A 21041-nucleotide genomic window follows, 5' to 3' on the forward strand; every position below is an offset into this window, starting at 1 on the left:
TGTAACACTAACTAACTATATCGGACGAAACAGCGAGCCCAGCGTGTACTAAAGTCGAGACAGGTCCCAACAAGCAAAGTAAAGATATTATTAGTAATTATCTACTAATACCGTTCTTATAAAAGCATTGTTGTAGATTCTTTAACTTATAACAGCGTTCGACAAGCTAAAACATTATTTTTTATAGAGCAGTCTTATAGTTTGCTACAAGACAAGCACACAGGACGGCTGCAGGATACTTAACTATTATAATACTAATATGTAGTAAGACCTCACAAGCGTAAATGATTTCAAGATCATGTGTTTTTATTTCCCAGTCTTCAGAACATTATAGAAGTAAAAGCCCTTCTGAAATAATATTATAGGGCTTAGTGATATCAGGCAAGTTATAAAAAAGAGTTCGCCAATAACTGTGCCTAAATCCAGCTTTGTAGCAAAGTACAGGTATATTATAGGTACAACAAAGTAGACTTGAAGCACTACTAAGTAGCTACTGATTTTAGGACTTGAGGCGTCCTTGAACAAGTGGGACTCTCCTGTCATAACACTCATAAGTTATTCCATCGATAGGCGCGGAAAGCGATAAATATGGAATGTTTTATTGCACGCCGCACCTCGTCTAAAATTAGCTCTCATCAATTGGTCACGCTGTTATTGAGTCTCCTCCAGTTTTATTGCTCCTCTGTCGATCATATTCTGGTCATAATCAGGGATATATCGAAATATCGAAAGCGTTAACTGGGAAGGTGTTTAGAAAGAGTGCACAGTAGAATTTTAGTGTTACTTTTTTTCTGAAGATCAGGAACTGGGATATACAAAAATATCGAAATGCTAAGGACTTAACTGAGGTGTTTAGACAAAGGGAACAGTAAAAATTTAGTGTTATTTTTTTCTGAAGATCGGGAACTGATTGGATACCTGAACTAAAGGTCAAGGTAACAGTTTCCTTGTGACGTTTTTATCGGCTTTCAGGTTAAGAAGGGGGAGTTTTGTAATTCGTCGGGATATTTTTAATGAATTTTCCTCGATTTCATGATGACGGCTATTTAATAAACTTCTTATTTGTTAGTTCCATTGCTACTGGGTCAGGATCTGATCATCTGATCCGGGAATCTGGGGAACTTTTCAACTATTACAAGCACACATTACAATGATATATGTAGTTTCTCTCAGAAAACAATATTCGGTGAAGGCATATTGGTTCGTGAATTTATTTTATTATTCGTTTATAATAACATTTTAAAATTGATTTTTGTTTCCCGTTTACTGAAAACTTTTAGTTTGAAACCAAACGCACTTATTTTATTATTAGGTATGGCGATAAACCATACCGTATCAGTCAACCAAAAGTCAAAAGTAATTGAAAATGTCAGTATTGTAGGTTGAAAATGCACTTACTCATTACATTCCCCTCTAAACAATAACATAACACTTTAACCTCTGACATGACGAATTCGCCATTCATTAACTCCCGACTATCAGTTACACCAACATGATCATTCACATGAAGTGAACCATCATGCCATATTTACAACACCAGTAATATGTACCTCATTACTAGTGGATTAAGGATCAAATTAAAACAGCTTGGCCGTATGCGACATGAAATTAGATTGACATTATTTATGTACTTGAGAACGACTTTACCCAACAAATATTAAGGATCAAAATCCAATAATTCAGCTGTATATCATGTAACATAGCACCAAATTATAAATGCGGATGACTAAGGTCCTATGTTCAACAGTTTAAAGTTTAATTTCGGATGTTTTACCGACGTATGCTCAGGCAAATTCGGTGACTGTTCAATAGGCAGTAAGGTTATTATGGCGTGTATGAGTGCCCTCGTGACTGGATGACGCGGTCCATTGTCATTTCAATTAAAACAATATTTTCATAGGCGAGAACAGGCGGTAAGGCGATGTTGATACAAGCGTTTTATACTGAGTTTGTTTGAAGACGGCCACTGGGACAGAAAAAAGTTCTTGATGCTCGCTACACTCTCATCTAGAGACCTCAAGACAAGCCGACAATGCATTAGTATTACTTTTACTCGTCACATCTCGCTCTTCTCCGATTGGGTCGCTTTTTGCCGAGACTCTCGGAAGAGGCTCTCGACGAGTGTCAACAGCCAGAGACGACCGCGAACAAGAGACCGTAGAAGAAGAAGGCTCCCGATCGCCAACTATCTGCAGTTTCTATACACTGAGGGCTGTGGAGAGAGTTGGAGAAGGCTACTGATATGATTACAACAATATCGAATACATTGAAATAGTAATGGTGATTTAGCGTTCAGAATGGCAAGCCCTCGCCAAGCACAGAATGAAAGATCTTGGATCAGGCTATCTGGAACCGAAGGAAGTCAAAGAGCTGCCCTTTAGCTCTATCATCTGACAGATGGAGATGGTCGAAAAAGTTCTTGATTAGGCACAATAAGGTAGCTCTTGAGGTGGCAATTACACAAAAGATCCTCAAGATGAATCAAAGATTCCCAAAACAATAGGATAAAATAGCATCAACTTCATCAAAATTGTCAACCGTGGAACAGCCAGACCTTTTACAACGCTGCCTTCATTTTTAGTTCCTTTCCAGTTTGTTACAACAGCCATTGTTACAAGAACGCAATACCTATGGTCAAAAATACGGAACTTCAAAATTCGTCTTCAAAGGTCGTTAAAGCAAAGGCATAAATGGTTTTGACATTTTATTTAACGTTATTGAAAATTTTAATGTAAGTGTAACTGCTCCCTAACGTGCAAGCGTGTGCTCATGTCATAAATTATCTTGACGTTTTAAATTGATTAAAATACGGCGTCGGATCGTGTGAGCACTTGTCCTTATTGAGGGGCCAGGCCATAGCAACTATGCTACAGCTATGGTCTGGCCCCTCCATTAGGACAAATGATCTAGACCACTAATAAACACTGGTGTAGGCTAGGTTTGTATTAGTGTTCTTCTGGTTCTAGGTTACCAGTTGTTTTATGAAGTGTTATAATACCTACAACTTAAGGTACAGCAGGCTCAGAGAACGGGGTTTTTGAAAAGTTGTAGCGCTTTTTACAAGCTTTTATTTAACTTGCCCTGTTAGTATGTATGGGACAAATCTTGCAAGTTAAATTTGACCCGCTTCCCGGTTTCCGATGACGCAAGAACTTTGCATACATATGTACGTCGTGTGATAATGAAATATTATGGTGTCATCAAGCTGATCTGATGATGGAGACAGGAGGAAGCCATAGGAACTCTGAGATAAAACAACGCAACCTAATTGTGTTTGGGGTTTATAGAATTGTCTCGATGAGTAGTTGCTTGTGGAAAAGAGAGTACAGTTAGACCACAATACGATTGCCAAAATTTTAATTAAGTAGCAATCTTTAGGTCTTTCTGCGTTGGCTGAACGTCGTGATGGCGGACATAGAAGAGAACAATTGTATCAATATGATTTTATTAAATGTGAAAATGTCTAGTCTTTTTTTATTTAAAATGCTACGTTATTTAGAAGACATAAATTCCTACGATTGAGGGTTTCGATCAGTACAGAAAAATTACACGTTTTTTGTTACCACGTTTAGCGGGTTCGGTTCCCGGTTCAGACAGGCAATTTTTAAAAAAATCTTTGAATGCAGTTCGTATTGTTTTAAAAATAAAAATGAAGTCTTCCTTCAGTGAACTTTCCTATCTGCAGTATTTAAGGTACTTCCCCTCCATGTGGCAAAGCCGTGGGACGCCCTGTATACTAACAGGGCAAGTTAAATAAAAGCTTGTAAAAAACACAGGGTATGGGATGCCTGCACACATTCACGCGACTTGATAGATCTACGAGTATGATAGAATGGAACGTCTGTACAAATATACGAAAGCAACTTTTCCCAAGCTATATATATCTTATGCCAAACGAAATTAGTCAACAATGGGTGAAGAAGAATTCATTTTACAACGATTTACGTGAAAAACACCCGTTTTTAAGTGGGTTGCTGGCCTAAAAATATACTAAAAACATGTTACGTCACACAAAAACATTAACATGTCACTTCGCCAGATTGCCAGATAGCGGGAAATTTCCTCAACTAGGCTAAAAGGGTTCAGTGAATATGGCAAAATATTTGTACGAATATAATATTAGAGGAAGGCTGGCCGGGCGCACCCTCACATTCGTGTTGTAGAATGAAATAGGTTTATACATTAACCCCTTTATTCATATAATTCATAGTTATAGTTTTATTCTTAATTTTCATTGTAAGTTTACATGTAAAATATATTGTTATTGGAGAAATATAGAATATTTACTTACTTACTATGTATCTTCTCCATCTTTCAATTTTTTGTTAAATTTTGTCTCTTTCTAACAAACAGAAATGTCAAAATGACGGACAGGGACAAATGGTAAATGGTTATCAATGAATTAGTAGATTTGATGCTTTTGACTAATTCCAATATAGATCGTGTCATTCGTGAAGACGCGTGCCTTGACTTTTATTGTCATGTAGTTAAAGGTTACATTTGACAAATCTGCGCGTCATCGTGAATGACACGAACTAGTGTCTAGTTATATATTTCCGTGAAATTATCTAATAATTACAATTACATAGATAATTTCATCGATAATGTGGTAAAGTTTGCTATTATGGCCTCAACGGCACGATATTTTTGGCCGCAGGATAGTAATGTTGAAGCTCCTCGCTATGGAGCGAAATATGTTGAGCAATGTGCGCCTTAAAGAACGTTAGTGTCACGTTTTAAAATAAAATAATAAATAAATATTATAGGACTTTATTACACAAATTGACTAAGTCCCACAGTAAGCTCAATAAGGCTTGTGTTGAGGGTACTTAGACAACGATATATATATAATATATAAATATTTATAAATACTTAAATACATAGAAAACACCCATGACTCAGGAACAAATATCCATGCTCATCACACGAATAAATGCCCTTACCAGGAATTGAACCCGGGACCATCAGCTTCGTAGGCAGGGTCACTACCCACTAGGCCAGACCGGTCGTCAAAAATGTTATGAATGTGAAAGTTTATAAGTTTGGATATAAATTCCTCTTAGATAAAGATAGGTAGTTTTCCAATTAGGCATATTGCAATGCGCTTATCATGGTCGTCAAATAAAGCTACACCACTAACCCTAACACCAGTGCTCGAGAAGATTTAAATCCCTCCTAAATTGGAGAAGGGTATCCCAATAGGGGTGAAATGGGTTTAAGTGGTTAGCAAACCCTAAGTTTAAACTGCACTAATGCTTGTTACAAAAGTTGTCAACAAACCTATTCTGCTAATTCCATTTTAATCAAGTACCTAGTAACTGGACTGCCTTGGTAATTCAAGGTGATCTTTTATTCAGCGTTTCGGTCAGAATGGGCTCTGAAAGGGCACGTTGCTTTTAATGGCAATCGATGGTTCCAAGAGCTTGTTCTGAACTTTTGATTGGGACTTAGGGTTTTGTATTTTTGATAATAATAATCAGCTATAAAAAGGAACAGGGGTATCCAGGAGCTTGGAGGATTTAACAACTGGAGTCGCCTTTAAGAGCTGATCCCTAATTTTAAATAATTTTACGGATTACACTCACGTATTTTACTCACTCGCGCGACATGTTTCGGAGAGTGTAATCCGTAGAATTATTTTAAAGCTTACCCCTCTGTTGAAAAGCTCGGCCAATGGTCATATTTATTGTATGGACTGATGTTTATCTGACATGGCTATTTATACGTTACGTAGTACATACAAATAGCCATACATTTGACGTGTCCCTCCTCCGCAAAAATCGGCAGACTGTTTTGTACAGAAAATTACTTACAGACAAGGCGTCTTCAGTTGTTAATTCCTCCAAGTCCAAACTCAAGGAGTTTTACCGACTTGAACCCATTGATGTAAGCCTGAACCAATTTATTAAAAAACCGGGCAAGTGTGAGTCGGACTCGCGCACGAAGGGTTCCGTACCATTATTTATAAAAACTGCAAAAAAAATATGTTAGTTGTATGGGAGCCCCCCTTAAATATTTATTTTATTCTGTTTTTAGTATTTGTTGTTATAGCGGCAACAGAAATACATCATCTGTGAAAATTTCAACTGTCTAGCTATCACGGTTCATGAGATACAGCCTGGTGACGGACGGACGGACGGACAGCGAAGTCTCAGTAATAGGGTCCTGTTTGACCCTTTGGGTACGGAACCCTAAAAAGTATAAAAAAATATCTAATGGAGCAAATTCCAACTTGTTTAATGATAGCATGTTCTCAACGAGGTTAGTCTCAACGGACACTTGAAGCATTGCCACCGTTGCGTCGTTAATTATGAAAAAGCTCAGTAATCTTCGCTCGTCACGCATGACATGACACAGCTGGTTGCTTCGAATTGTTTGTAAACGTACTCTAATTCTACGTTATAACACGAAAGTAATGAGCATGGAAACCAAAATGATTTTAAACGAAAACGAAAAGACTTCACAAAACTGTTTATGATGCTATTGTTTACCCACTCAGCAGGCTTTACCGAATGGGGTATCGAAATAATGAAAGAAAATACATTTATTTATGACAAAACGTGATGTTGACAATACAATGTATAACATTTAGCGCAAAATGCCATAAAAGGGTCGCAACTCAGCATGTAGCTGGCAAAGCTCGCTGTTCTTCCGTTGTAACCCACGCGGCTATGCTTTAATTAACTAAACTACTTAAAACTAGAGCTATAATTATTGCTACAGAAAATACACTGCTTCCTTTTACAAAAAATTGACAAATATCTATGAATGTGCCTATCATACTTTAATAATTCTTTAGACTACTCTAGAACCCTATCAACAGATCCAAAGATGCTCAAAAAAATACCTAATGGGTCTAGCCGTGTTCGAGAAATCGGAGGGCAGTTAAAAGTATCGCAACGAATCAAAAATCTTCTTTTCAAAGCTGGTTAAAATGGTACATTATTACTTCTTCAAAAACATTCCTTTCACTCACTCATGCTCGTAAAATTGAGGTTTATGTTGCGTGTAAGCGGCAAAAAGTTGCTTTTTATGGTCTAGAGCATAAAGTAAAATCATCTTTTACCACCATTATTGACTTATCAATAAAGTCCAAAACTGCCATACAAAATGCCACTGCTGCAGCTGGCTGCGCGGGCCCGAGTACGATTTTCTTTAGTCTTGAAAAAAATGCGGTAAAAAGACCTAAAATATTGCCTAGAATGAAACGGGTCGCGGGATTCCCCTAGTTGTATAATCTACTATTATTCATGTAGTCCTAGTAACAAGCACTTTCAAATAAGCTAAGTTTATAGTAGTAGATGTTTCTGGTGGACATGTTGGTATTGCCAATTTTCACTGCAGCCTTAACGACCACGAACTCCATCTTGAAATACACTTCTTCACCCAAACGTTTGACCCTTCGAATTTCGAAAATACCAGAGTTCAACGCAGTAAAACACCCATTATGGTGTGACATTTCCCAAGAAACACTTCTCTCCCCTTACAACTATTTTAATAAAATTTACTGTTTATAATAATAAAAGTAGTTCAAGTAATTTTGTAACAGTAACTTCTTCACCAAACCTTTGACCCTTCGAATCTCAAAAACACCAGGGTTCAATGCACTAAAACACCCATTATGCTGTGACATTTCCCAAGAAACACTGCCGTCCCATAACAAAAAAATTAATAAAATTTACTGCTTGACGACCTGTTTGGCCCTGCTGATGGCCGATGGCCATTTATTTATGTGATGAGCACGGATTTCCGTGCTCCTTTCCTGATTTTTCCGTTCCGTTCCTGATTCACGGGTGTTTTCTATTTATTAAAGTATTTATATTATATATATATCTTTGTCTAAGTACCCACAACACAAAACTTACTGTTGGATCAATTAGTGTAATAATGTCCTATAATATTTAAAAAGTAACAATCACTTCTTCACCAAACCTTTGACCCTCTGAATCTCGAAAACACCAGAGTTCAACGCACTAAGCAGTTAAGCACCCCTACCTTTAAAAAGTAGTTTGAGTAATTTTGTAACAATCACTTCTTCACCAAACCTTTGACCCTTTGAATCTCGAAAACACCAGAGTTCAACGCACTAAACACCCATACCATATGCTGTGACATTACCCCATCTATTTCTGGACACGCACGTGTCCCACGAAAAATGGGCCAAGTGCGTGTCTGGGGGAATACGAATGCTAATATTACTTTGACAGGGGTTTTATTCTAGACATTATGCAAATTGTTTATTGGATTTGTGTATTGATTGGGTTTTTCGAGTGACGTCATTACTTCACTACTTTGAAATGAGGTACCAAGGTCAAAACATCCAAATAATTAAGTAATACATTTTTTTATGGAGGAAAAAAAAAAGTAATACATGTAATTCACCATACGAACACTTGTTAAGACTCACATGAACCTAGCCAACATACAACCGAAGTTAGTTCTGTCGCTTGAAACCACATTCTAAAATGACATGAACAGACCATGGGTCAAAATGGACCCAAAACCAACAAACATGAGCGTAGGGCTATTAAATAGGTATTTAAATCTTCATAATTTAATTCTATGGGCACCAAGTCGAATTCCATTGCAGAACTGAGATATTTGTATTTTAGTCAAAATTTCATCACCCTTATTGCCTAGGTAAGGCAATAGAGTCCACCGCTGCGCGAGCGCGGCGAATGGTTTGCCACGCTCGCAGCGATACGCAAACATCTACCCTGCAGCGATTATTTACTTACTTGGACTCGCAGCGTTAACGTTTGGCACCTTGTCTAGGCACCCAGGCGTATGATGGATAAAAAAAGTCAATTTGACATCAAGCGCAATTCACACACCAATTCAGAAGCAGACACCGTCATCATGACGCTTGTCTGCAAGTGCCACCATCATAACAAGCTGTTAGTTAGTGTGGGTCAAATATTGGAAGCTAAATTTGACCCAATTCCCGATTTCCGATTGAACTGATTGTATACATCAGTAAATCGGATGACAATTTAATATTATGATGACATGGAGTTGGCCTAATGATGGGGACAGGAGGTGACCATGGGAACTCTGTGATAAAAACAACATTCTAACAAACAACTGTGTTTGTTTGTTAGAATTGACTCGATGAATATTAGTTGCCTGTGGAAAGAAAAGTACAGTCAGCGATAAAAGCTTGTACCAAAAATGAAATGTACGCCAAAAACAGTTTCATTTCATCCCACGATCGCTTCGGCTGTGGAATGAGCTCCTTACCGAGGTTTCCCGAGGGCCTACAGTATGGGGTTCTTCAAAAAAGGAGTGTACAGGTTTTTAAAGGGTCGGCAACGCGCATGTAATATCTCTGGTGTTGCGGGCGTAAATAGGCTACGGCGACTGCTTGCCATCAGGCGGGCCGTATGCTTGTTTGCAATCAACGTGGTATAAAAAAAGTTTGCTGGCCATTGTCACACCACATTTTAGCCAGGTCATATCTCAATCTGCAAAAAGGCCAAGACCTGATTATTACGCGGTTGCGTGCTGCTGGGAGCGTCCATGCCGTGACCTGTCATATCGATTGACGCATATTTCGTATTTTTGGGCCGCAGCTCTGATTTGAGACTGTGTTTTATTGTGGTTAGTCTGTGGCTTTTGCATTGCTTGTTTGGATTCGGTAAAATTTAAATTAAGAAGGTGAAGATTTTGAAAAATAAAGAAACAAAACGGCCATTTAACTTGGTGACATTTAACTTGACGACCGGTTTGGCCTAGGGGGTAGTGACCCTGCCTACGAAGCTGATGGTCCCGGGTACAAATCCTGGTAAGGGCATTTATTTATTCGTGTGATGAGCATGGATATTTGTTCCTGAGTCATGGGTGTTTTCTATGTATTTAAGTATTTATAAATATTTATATTATATATATATCGTTGTCTAAGTACCCTCAATACAAGCCTTATTGTGGGACTTAATCAATTTGTGTAATAATGTCTTTTAATATTTATTTATTTATTATTTGTTTATTTAACTTGGTCGTTAGTATTTTTAGCATAGTAAGACTAAAGTGAGCTATGGAGTCGTTGTTAACATTAAAATGAAAGTCATACTCATCCTCATTGATTAAGTTCGTCCGGATCGTTTTAAAATATTCTGACTACTTATATGTAAAACTTGTTTACATATATGTAATTAAATTGTAAATAATAATAATATTAATAATTCAGCCTATATACGTCCCACTGCTGGGCACAGGCCTCCTCTCATGTGCAAGAGGGCTCGGGCTATGGTCCCCACGCTAGCCCAATGCGGATTGGGGACTTCACATACACCTTTGAATTTCTTCGCAGATGTGTGCAGGTTTCCTCACGATACGAATTAAATTGTACATTATAAAAATATAATTAATATTACCTACGAGTATATTGCAGTCTCATCGCTCCAAAATTTTATTTAAGAACCTAGAGTACATACTATATTGTTGCAATATAGAACTATACATAGTCACCCAAACTCATTCCTATAGTTACGTGCTCTGTAGATATTGATTGTTCTATGGATTTATTGGTAGTACCTGCATAGGTATTATTTATTTGTTATTCGTCAATGAGGATGATGGTGTATTTTTTCATAGTTATTACTTATTTTATGAATTAAATTAATCAGGGTGAGTATGAACACAAAATAAAAAATAAACAGAAGGTACGTTCCCGCCGTGCTTGAAAATACATACCTAAACTTGCCCAACTCACTAGGGTTGCTTCTGTATTAATTTCAAATTTTAAAAAGGAGTAGGTAATATAAGTTTTCAGACATACATACATCGATTCGTTTATACATACATCTTATCATGTTTACATTCCTTAGAGACTGCATTTTGACGTACATGACAGTAGGTATCTACGTAGCGGCGGGGACGTCAAGTGAGCAACGCGCGCACAGCCCAACCCAACTAAGCTCTGCCCGAGAGTGCCCGAGAACGCCTGTAAATGTAACGTCTGTGTGCGTAAATGTCACGTCTGTGTGCGTGCGGCGAAAATGGCACTTTGTACTGAGCGAACTCTCTGCACCGGCGCCGCCGCTATTTACTTTGTGGTATGAATATGACTAAAAATACTCCGAAGCCTGCTTATCAGTTAACTTTAGTCCAACGACTAAGCTGTCTCACAACTATCTACAACTGCAGACCTCCAAATCACATTTTGTACCCGAGTTTAGACACTAACGATGGCACGTTGACCTTTGCGGCACTTTCAGCGGCCTTTAACAGTAAATTACGGCGTTCATTTAGGTTTCATGTCCTAATTATACAGAACCTCGATAGCACACATCTGAAGAGAAATGTGCAAAAGTTCGTGTTAACGAGGTTTCGTCTTATAGAGGCTATGCACTTAGAGAGGTTCTTAAGTTCTTACTTAAGTATAGGTTTTTATTTGTCTTAAAGATATTTCGAGCTACAGAGGTAAAATAAAAGAAAAAATCGTATAAGAGAGGTAATTATACCTACACATAAAATACTCGTACCGGCTTAGATTAGACACCAAACTTAGTATGTTTTGAAAATTATTTTTATTTATTTATTTTAATAAAAGTAAAAGAAGTGAGTGTTAATGTGATATATTTTTAGAATAAGCTCAAAAAGCCCTTTCATTCGATACCACACACGATAGATTTCTGAACATTTTTTTTTATCATACAAAAACAGATGACGTCATAACTCCTCTCCATTTCTATTTGGTTCTACGGGTCTGATTCAAGACTCAAATGGCTTAAACATCAATCGCACTGATTTTCATGCTTTTAACACAATTCGCAGCGTTTTTTCGGCGTACCACTAGTACCATCAGTACCCCTAGTGTAAATCTATTCGATAGCGTGACGTGAAGAACGCGTTTGCGTTAAGCCTCATTTGTATGGGATTATGAGTTTCCAAAACGTCCCGCTTGGCGCGCTGTTTCTAAATCCCACACAAAATGAGACTTAACGCAAACGCGTACGTCACGTCACGCTATCGAATAAATTTACACTAGGGGTTCTGTATTCATTTACATAACTATTTAACCTAATATTTATCCAGATAAACACAATAACTGCTATCGGGAGCAAAGGTCATCACTAACTGATACCATTCGACCGGCGTATCACTTTCAAAATACCAAAAACCAACCTTAACATACTTAGAATAAGATCGATATTCGAATAAGTAGACTATTCAACTGTCCGTATTTTTAGACAGATAAAAAATGACGAAGAAAGCCATTGAAGATGTTTAGTTTAAATTGAAGATTCTTGAGCAGCTGGCAATTAGGTTGCTTACGTCACGAGTATTGTCAGATGTAGGGCGCAGTAACATTCATCTGGGTGCGTAAATAAGATGCCAATGCCTGTATACTCTTCCATATTAGTGCAGCAGTGCGTAAACGATTGGCATGTTGGCTACGCACCCTGGTTTACAATTCGACAAGCTGCGCTAGAGTCCGACCACGCTAACTCTGCGTGGCTTTCGGAATGACAAAACATGGTAATTTCATATTTCTATTAAAATATGATTTTTATCATGACACTCGCTCACTTTGTTCTGTTGAAGCCGGTGCGATGGACTCTCGGGAAGTCTGGTCTATCAAATAAAATTCTGTGATATAATCTCTAATGAAAATTGGATTTAATTCGTGTAGCTACCGCCTGGCGCTAGTTATGCACGCTTAATGCCGCGCCACGATACGATCCGACCGGACCGGTACAGACCGGTACGTTCGTTTTGTCCGTGCAATTTTATTTCAACTTAGTGTTAAGTATGTTCGTCATGTTTATTTTATGTTTCTTTCTTTTTGTCTGTTACCTTCCGTGATTATTTCGCACTCGATGGTCTCAAGATGATCGGAAGTTCAGCGCTGGAAGTCGCCAGCAACATGCTGAGATGAGGCTATTTCGTGACACTTTACTCTCACTATCATCATCATCATATCAGCCTTTTATCGCCCACTGCTGAGCATAGGCCTCTCTTCCAGTACGCCACTTGTCCCGATCCTGAGCTAATCGCATCCAGAAGTGTCCCGCAATTTTCCGAATGTCGTCCACCCAACGAGCCAACGGACGCCAGGGGCTTCTTTCATCCGAAAGCGGCCACCATTCCGTAAAATGTTCTCTTTTATGTATGTCTATTACTGTTTGTGTGTTTATGAATAAAACAAATTCTATTCTATTCTATTCTTAAAATGTCATTATAAATTAAATCAGTGTAAAGTGCTTTCATTTTTAGGGTTCCGTAGCCAAATGGCAAAAAACGGAACCGGAAAAATGTAAGTGGTGGTAAAATGTGTGTCCGGCCCCCCCCCCCGTAACTTCTAAAATAACAGAATGATAAATCGAATAAAAATATATGATATACATTGCCATGCAAACTTCCACCGAAAATTGGTTTGAACGAGATCGAGTAAGTAGTTTTTTTTTAATACGTCATAAAATTAAAAAAAAAATTTTTTTCATCAAACCCAAGGTCTTCAAAAATGATATTGAGGTTTCTAATATCATTTTTTTCTAAACTGAATAGTTTGCGCGAGAGACACTTCCAAAGTGGTAAAATGTGTGTCCAAAGTGGTAAAATGTTGAACGAGATCTAGTAAGTAGATTTTTTTTTAATACGTCATAAATGGTACGGAACCCTTCATGCGCGAGTCCGACTCGCACTTGGCCGCTTTTTTTTACTTGGTAGTCCCTTGATGCACTTTGACTTATTTAAGTAGTGAGATCTTTTGTATACGATTGCTTTCTTGTTGCAAAAATGGCTCATTTTGCTCCGAATTATTTTTGTTCTAGGTAATCATTGCCAAATAGTATTTATCTAACAGTTTGCTTAGGTTATACCTCTAAATTCTACTAATGTTGCCTAAGCACGTCAGCTTACATGGAGTAGCGTACTGCGGAGATGTTTGCGGCCTCGGGTTGTACGAAGAGCTGGCATAGCACCATTTCTTCGCTCCTGATCATCAACAGCTGTTGTATTAGTATTACTACGTCTCTAAACTGCGTGATCCCGGCCTACCCTAGCTCGTACATGGAGACATATGCGGCCTCGGGTTGCACGAAGAGCTGGCATAGTACCATCTCTTCGCTCCTGAACATCAACAACAGATGTACTAGTATTACTCACGTCTCTAAACTGCGCGATCCCGCCTCCCCTAGCTCGTACACGGCGTATGCGGCCTCGGGCTGCACGAAGAGCTGGCATAGCACCATTTCTTCGCTCCTTATCATCAACAGCTGTTGTATTAGTATTACTCACGTCTCTAAACTGCGCGATCCCGGCCTCCCCTAGCTCATACATGGAGACGTATGCAGCCTCGGGCTGCACGAAGAGCTGGCATAGCACCATCTCTTCGCTCCTGAACATGTCCCCCATGGTTGAAGTTTATTGACCTGGAAAACAAATGCGGTTCAAGTATTTTCATTCAACGCACGCAACGTACTAGGCTGTTATTGAGCTCTTGGCTACGTCAATCAAATTCAAATCTCCGTATAGCTCTATAATAAATCATTATAACACTATAACTATCGTTAGTACGCTATTGCAGATTTTGCAGTCGTCATACGAACATTATATGATTAGATTAGATATATTTATTTCTTAAGGAAAAAGACACAGTATTTTACACAAGAGGTTAAAGATCGTCAACTCAATTTTAGAACAGAATTAAAAAAATGTGAAATTAATAAATAAAACAATGTCACGCAAAAAAGAGATGTCAATGTATACACAGCTAGGGCCAACCTACGTATTGTCGAATGTCAAAATCAAAAAAAAATAATAATAATACATACAAAAATATTTGCATAATAAATACTAAGTTATAAATAACTTTATCAGATAGGTATTTAAATCAAAAATATATTAAATGTCAACGATCTTAATAGCTAAAAATATTAATGGCAATGACAATTCATATTAACCTCTTATTAATTAATTAATAAGAAATATGTCGCGCATATGGACTAAAAACCGTAAGATGAATTCTGGCTACGTCAATCAGTGGCGCTAGTAACTGACATAGGTTTTTCAGGTTCCTAGTTTAGTTCTAAAGGATTTAGCTTAAAGAGCTAGCACCCATACAATGAAATAAATAAAAACACGAATTTGAAACAGGGAAACTTTTCATACGGTTTTTTTTTATATACTACGTCGGTGGCAAACAAGCATACGGCCCGTTGCCCGTTTACGTGCGCGTTGCCGCCCCCCTCGTTGAGCTCTGGCAACCTTACTTACCGGCAGGAACACAACACTATGAGTAGGGTTTAGTGTTATTTGGCTGCGGTTTTCTGTAAGGTGGAGGTACTTCCCCAGTTGGGCTCTGCTCTAGATCTGGAATGACATCCGCCGTGCTGTGCCCTACCACACAAAGCGAGATGACATTCACAATGCCCATACCTCTCTTTTGGACGTAGTTTAAGAACGTACCCGGGTCCAAAAGGTAGGTTGTCAGGTAACCTATGCTAGCACTATTTGTAAAACACTTCCACAAGCCAACCCCATTGCATTTGCAAAGAGTTGTAATGTAAGTAATACGAGTTTTTGGGAAAACACGGCTGTATTTTATTCGAAAAAAATAAACATATAGAAATATGCGATGATAGATTCGAAAATAATGCGTAAGCATACGGAACAATGTCGGAAACTGAATGTTTTAACATGTGGCGTAGGAAGCTTAGACAATTCATACTTTGCTAGGTACCTACTTATTGAGAGAATGTAGGAAGGTATTTATATACGTATAGTATTTATAAACAAAGCAGCAGGGGCCCATTTCTCGGACGATATTAGACTAATATTATTATTCTACGAACTGCCAAATCGTATGGGTTACCATGGCAACACATTAATAATATTAGACTAATACCGTACGAGAAATGGGCCCCATCAGCTGGGTGTTTTTTTTTAGGATTCCGTACCTCGAAAGGAAAAAACGGAACCCTTATAGCATCACTTTGTCGTCCGTCCGTCCGTCCATCTGTCTGTCTTTCAAGACCCTTTTTCTCAGGAACGCGTGGAGGTATCAAGCTTTATATCAAATACTCAGGTGTACTGTCCCTTGGAGCTGTTAAAAAATCAAACTTACTTCTAAGCCAACGCAATCAAAAGATTTATGCCGTTTATGCCGCAAATTTCCGCAAATTTTCGACACTCGTAAGGGAATCAAAGCCTACAGGGTACTTCCCGTGAACTCAGAATCTTGAAATTTGGTACGAAGCAACGTATTATAGCACAGATAAAGGAAAAATTGCGAAAACTTTAAATTTTTATTTACATAATATAATAATATATACCTACAGGTTTGTACAGAACCCCTCGGTGCGCGAGTCCGACTCGCACTTGGCCGGTTTTTATGTCTGACCATACTCTGACTCTGACTCTGAGAGGTTGAGTGTGTCCTAAAGAACACCTTTTCGAAAATCGCGAAAAAAAATCTGCTGTGTCATAGACACATTGATATAGTCACCGAAATGTTTGAGACAGATTTTTGTGTTTTCGGGGTTTTTTTTTTAAATTTATTTAGGATCACCAACAGACAATACATCAGAGAAAACTATTACAAACTATTTATTTCCCGTGACCTGTCTTATGTCGTCTTCCCACCTTCTCTTTGGTCTAGTTTCCTTCCTGTTTCCATCCCTTGGGTACCATTGCGTGACTAGTTTGCTCCATTTGTCTTTTCCTCTAATCATGTGACCTGCCTGATGTGAATAACTTGGGGTAGAGTGGCCACAGAAAGACCAGAATGGAAAAGATTGGAGGAGGCCTTTGCCACCTGGCAAACGGGCACACAAAAAAAAGATATATATATATATATATATATATATATATATATATATATATATATATATATATAAATATATATATATATATGAATTGTTTATTATCGTATGGCATATCTATGTCACTGGATTACATAGATAAGCTTATAATTAGAATTTCGCCCTTCCTAGGTACGCGACTGCTTCTTCTGATAGGATCTTAAAATCATCTACATGGCCTGTATATCTAGTAAGCCTGTGTATCTATATATGAATATGAATAAGAGAAAAAAAAAAGAAAAAGAGAGAAAAAAAGAAATGTATTCATATAATAATAATTTAAAATGTCAAATATTCGGTCCGTCTAAAGGCTATATATATACCAAACTATAATTGCGTGGGGCGAGAATAAATAGTCGCGCGATTATGTCTTTTGTACTACATTTTTGTCTACTGAGATAACACCAAAAACCAAAATAATTAATGAATATTGGTAAGTACCAATATTCATTAATTATTTTGGTTTTATGTAAACTATTATTTTAAATGACTCTTAGAAAAAGTATTGTATACAATAGTGATATAATTAAGCTTTTCAATCTCGTACTGTACAAAATACTATTTAATACAAATGTCAAATATATTAATTTGTTGTCATCACATCGAACAATGTTTATATTGTAAATAAACAATTTAATTACCAAGAACACGTCTCTCAACTCGCATGAACTTCTCAGAACGACAACTCGCCAACTGTTAAAGTTTGTCAGCTCATAATAATTAAACACTGGCTTAAGAAAACCATCAATCGCGGTTATTGTAATTTCGACCTTGTGCCGTCAGTTAATGTGTTTAATTGTGGGTAGTAAAATAAAGAAAGTGCTTAGTTATTTGGATATTTTTAAGGTGTTCGTTTGTTAGGTACTTAAGAGCTCTTCTCACTTGCTATGGTTTATGTGGGTTTGTTATTGTGTGTGGAAAGCTTGAAAAGCTAAGGCCTAAGTCGTTCACACCCAAGATGAGAACGACCGAAGCCTAAGTTACGGCCCGATTCGAAGGTAACGATAAGTTCTCATTTAGATATCGTTTGTATGTCGTGTAATTTACAGACGCATGTCGATTCGGGCAGCCAATGTCACTTTGACGTTAGAAATATCGTAGATAGATCCTATTGGGACTACAGCGGAATCGAAATAAACGTCAATTTTGACATGTCGTTCAGTTATCGATCTTTCCAAGATCTTAAACGTGTCTTAATCATTCTTCGAATCGGGCTGTTAGAAACTTTTCATGAAGTTCGATCGGGCTCAAATTTGGTAGGTACCCTATGTACTTATGAAGATCGATGACGATCTGAACTATATAGAATGGGGCCATAGGAATAAGGTAAAGAGAGGTATGGGCATTGTGAATTTCATCTCGCTTTGTGTGGTAGGGCACATCCAGTGGATGTCATTCCAGATCTAGAGCAGAGCCCAACTGGGGAAGTACCTCCACCTTACAGAAAACCACAGCCAAATAACACTAGACCCTACTCATAGTGTTGTGTTCCTGCCGGTGAGTAAGGTTGCCAGAGCTCAAGGAGGGGGGGGGGGGCGGGTTTAGGGTCGGCAACGCGCATGTAACTCCTCTAGAGTTGCAGGCGTACATAGGCTACGGAGACTGCTTACCATCAGGCGGGCCGTATGCTTGTTTGCCACCGACGTAGTATAAAAAAAAAGTTATAAAACAATGCCCTTGAATTTGGATACATTAGGATACATAGTCACGTTGAGCAGTAAAATATGTATTGTAGGTATTGTAATTTTCCTATTGGTACAATAAGTACTAAAAGTGAATTTAAACAAGTCAAAAAATATTAAAATTTGACTTCTAATTGGGTACTTGACACATGTTGAATATTATAACAAAATTAAGCTAAATGACATATTGAGATTGTAAAAAAATACAAGGCTCCAAACTTTAAAAGAAACCTTACATTTTATTGAAAAATAAATTGTATAACAACTATATACATAAATGCAATATTTCAGGGTCAAAATAGGACAGACCAATGTAATGTGAAGTCACATTACAATATCATTTCGTTAGAGGCGTTTCAATCGTCGAGTGCGAGCGTCAGACTTTAACTCTCATTTCTGACCTTTGCGTTGCTTAAATGCCATGACTCCTATATAGACATTTGATCCTCTGGAAAACCAAGGTCCATTTACATTATTTACAAAAAACTAGCCAATTGGACTTAAAAACAATTTACCAAGTTAATTAGGTACATTATTAGTGTTATCAAAGGCAAATAAAATCGTAAACGAATTAATTAACTACCTATCAGATTTACACGTTTGTTTAGCATGTCCCGCTTTTGTATCGCAATTTGCATACCTAATTAAAAACCTTTAGAATTACATCGAAACCGCCATTAAACAATTTAACATAAATCTCTCTAATAAGATGTATGGGATTACTTTTAAAGCGAACTTTTAAATTGAGGTTACTGTGGGACTAGAGTCAATTTGTGTAATAATGTCCTGTAATATTTATTTATTTTGTTATTTATTTCTAAAAATGAGCAATATTATGCTTCAGGGAACTCAGCGCTTGTTTTTTATTATTTTTAAAACACACAAAAAAATAAATTGAAATAAAAATAAAACATGATATCCGCGCTCCCGGGCACGCACTCCCATCTCGCTCACACTTAAGCTCAGTAAGAGTGAGAGAAGAACATGAACTTACTGCACTATAAGAGCGTAGTAATTATAGTCCAATGAGTGCTCATAGCATTGAGTTTTTATTAAATAGTTCAATGGTTAATAGTCGAAACTAAATCTGTTATTTCTGGCCAAAACATAGATATAATATTCCTAAAGATGGAGTCTAAGCCAGCTGTCACCGTAGCCACACACACACAGCCTATTATGTACTATGAGTAACCAAAAGTTGTGGCCATATCGATAAGACAGATGGATAAACTATCGGCATTATTTACAATTTGAATTTTACTTAAAAGGATTTCAACTACCTAAAATGAACAGATAACCATTATAACACATATTTATATATTTTTATTAGCCAGTATGATTTTGTGAGTTCGATATTACAATACTCAACGGCGGAAATCCCATGGGACACCGGCCAAAACCAACTAAAATATATTTTCCGCAATCATTGAGTTATTCTATTATATCATAAAGTATTCATTATCCATTAGCATTTCTATGGTGTTAATTTTTAGTGAATATATCGAAGCTTCAATTAATCGCTATTCCGTTCCGCTGTGTCGCCAATCGACAAGTCCATGTCCCTAAAATGCACACATATAAAGCTTGCCCACCACCTAAATGGCTACGGCTTGAGTATTAATTTTGTACTGAGAACAGACAACGGGGAGGCATTGGGCCCAAACGTTTTAAAATCCAGCCAAACGTGCGTCGGTCACCTACAAATCAAATTGCCACCCAATCACATAACTCTTTCCAAATTCAATGTCTCAGTCAAGGTCAAATGGCCTTGGCTGCCAAAAAATTATTAACGGCCCAAATTATACGGGTAATAGGTGAATGACCTCTCAGTTTATATTGGCTTCTGGAGAACTTCCTGTTGAAATTTCTATCAAAGAGTTTAATTACCGATTTTTCATTTGCTGAGATTTTAATTATGAGCAAAATACACGTTGAAGCGATCGTTTTTTGAATAAATAGGTACTATCTATTATGAACGAAGGAATGAAAAACGTAAAAATGCCAACAATTCATTTTCCTCTCTCTAAATTACAAAATATATAACTTCATACTTTAGATACCACTTACTTTGAATCGAAAATTGCCACTTTTGTATGATACATACAACTGATACGCATCTCGTTTCATATGTTTCTATTAATATATTGCAAGACCGAATGCTACCTTTGTTTTGAATTGACAGGAAACAATAATTTATTGTATGACAAGAAACTTGGACTACTTTGCCACTGAATGATTAATCGTTAACCTGAGGAAGTAAATACGAGTATTTCCACGGGCCAAGCAAAATTTCGGTATAATTTGGCGGTACCAAATTTCCTTTTCACAGCAGTTAGATAGGGTTATTTTGATGACCGGTTTGGCCTAGTGAGTATAGTGACCCTGCTTATGAAGCCGATGGTCCCGGATTCAAATCCTGGTAAGGGCATTTATTCGTGTGATGAGCACGAATATTTGTTCCTGAGTCATGGATGTTTTCTATGTATTTTAGTATTTATAAAATATGTATATATTATATATATCGTTGTCTAAGTACCCTCAACACAAGTCTTAT

At 37.5% G+C, this 21041-nt stretch overlaps 1 protein-coding gene across 5 annotated transcripts in view; it reads right to left on the reverse strand.

Annotated features, from left to right (window-relative positions):
- Positions 1-21041, reverse strand: part of LOC133520379 (V-type proton ATPase 116 kDa subunit a 1-like) — a 57377-nt gene that overhangs the window by 25933 nt on the left and 10403 nt on the right. For 3 of the 5 annotated variants that reach the window (XM_061854761.1, XM_061854762.1, XM_061854763.1), the window contains exon 2: positions 14242-14375. In XM_061854761.1, coding sequence (XP_061710745.1) covers positions 14242-14358 — 117 coding nt within the window. In that variant the 5' untranslated portion in view covers positions 14359-14375. Of the gene's footprint in view, positions 1-13973; positions 14082-14109; positions 14203-14241; positions 14376-21041 lie in introns of those variants that run through there. The other 2 variants (XM_061854764.1, XM_061854765.1) reach the window with 2 other exon arrangements.

Source organism: Cydia pomonella, chromosome 8, assembly GCF_033807575.1.
Source record: "Cydia pomonella isolate Wapato2018A chromosome 8, ilCydPomo1, whole genome shotgun sequence".
Classification (NCBI taxonomy): Eukaryota; Metazoa; Arthropoda; class Insecta; order Lepidoptera; family Tortricidae; genus Cydia; species Cydia pomonella.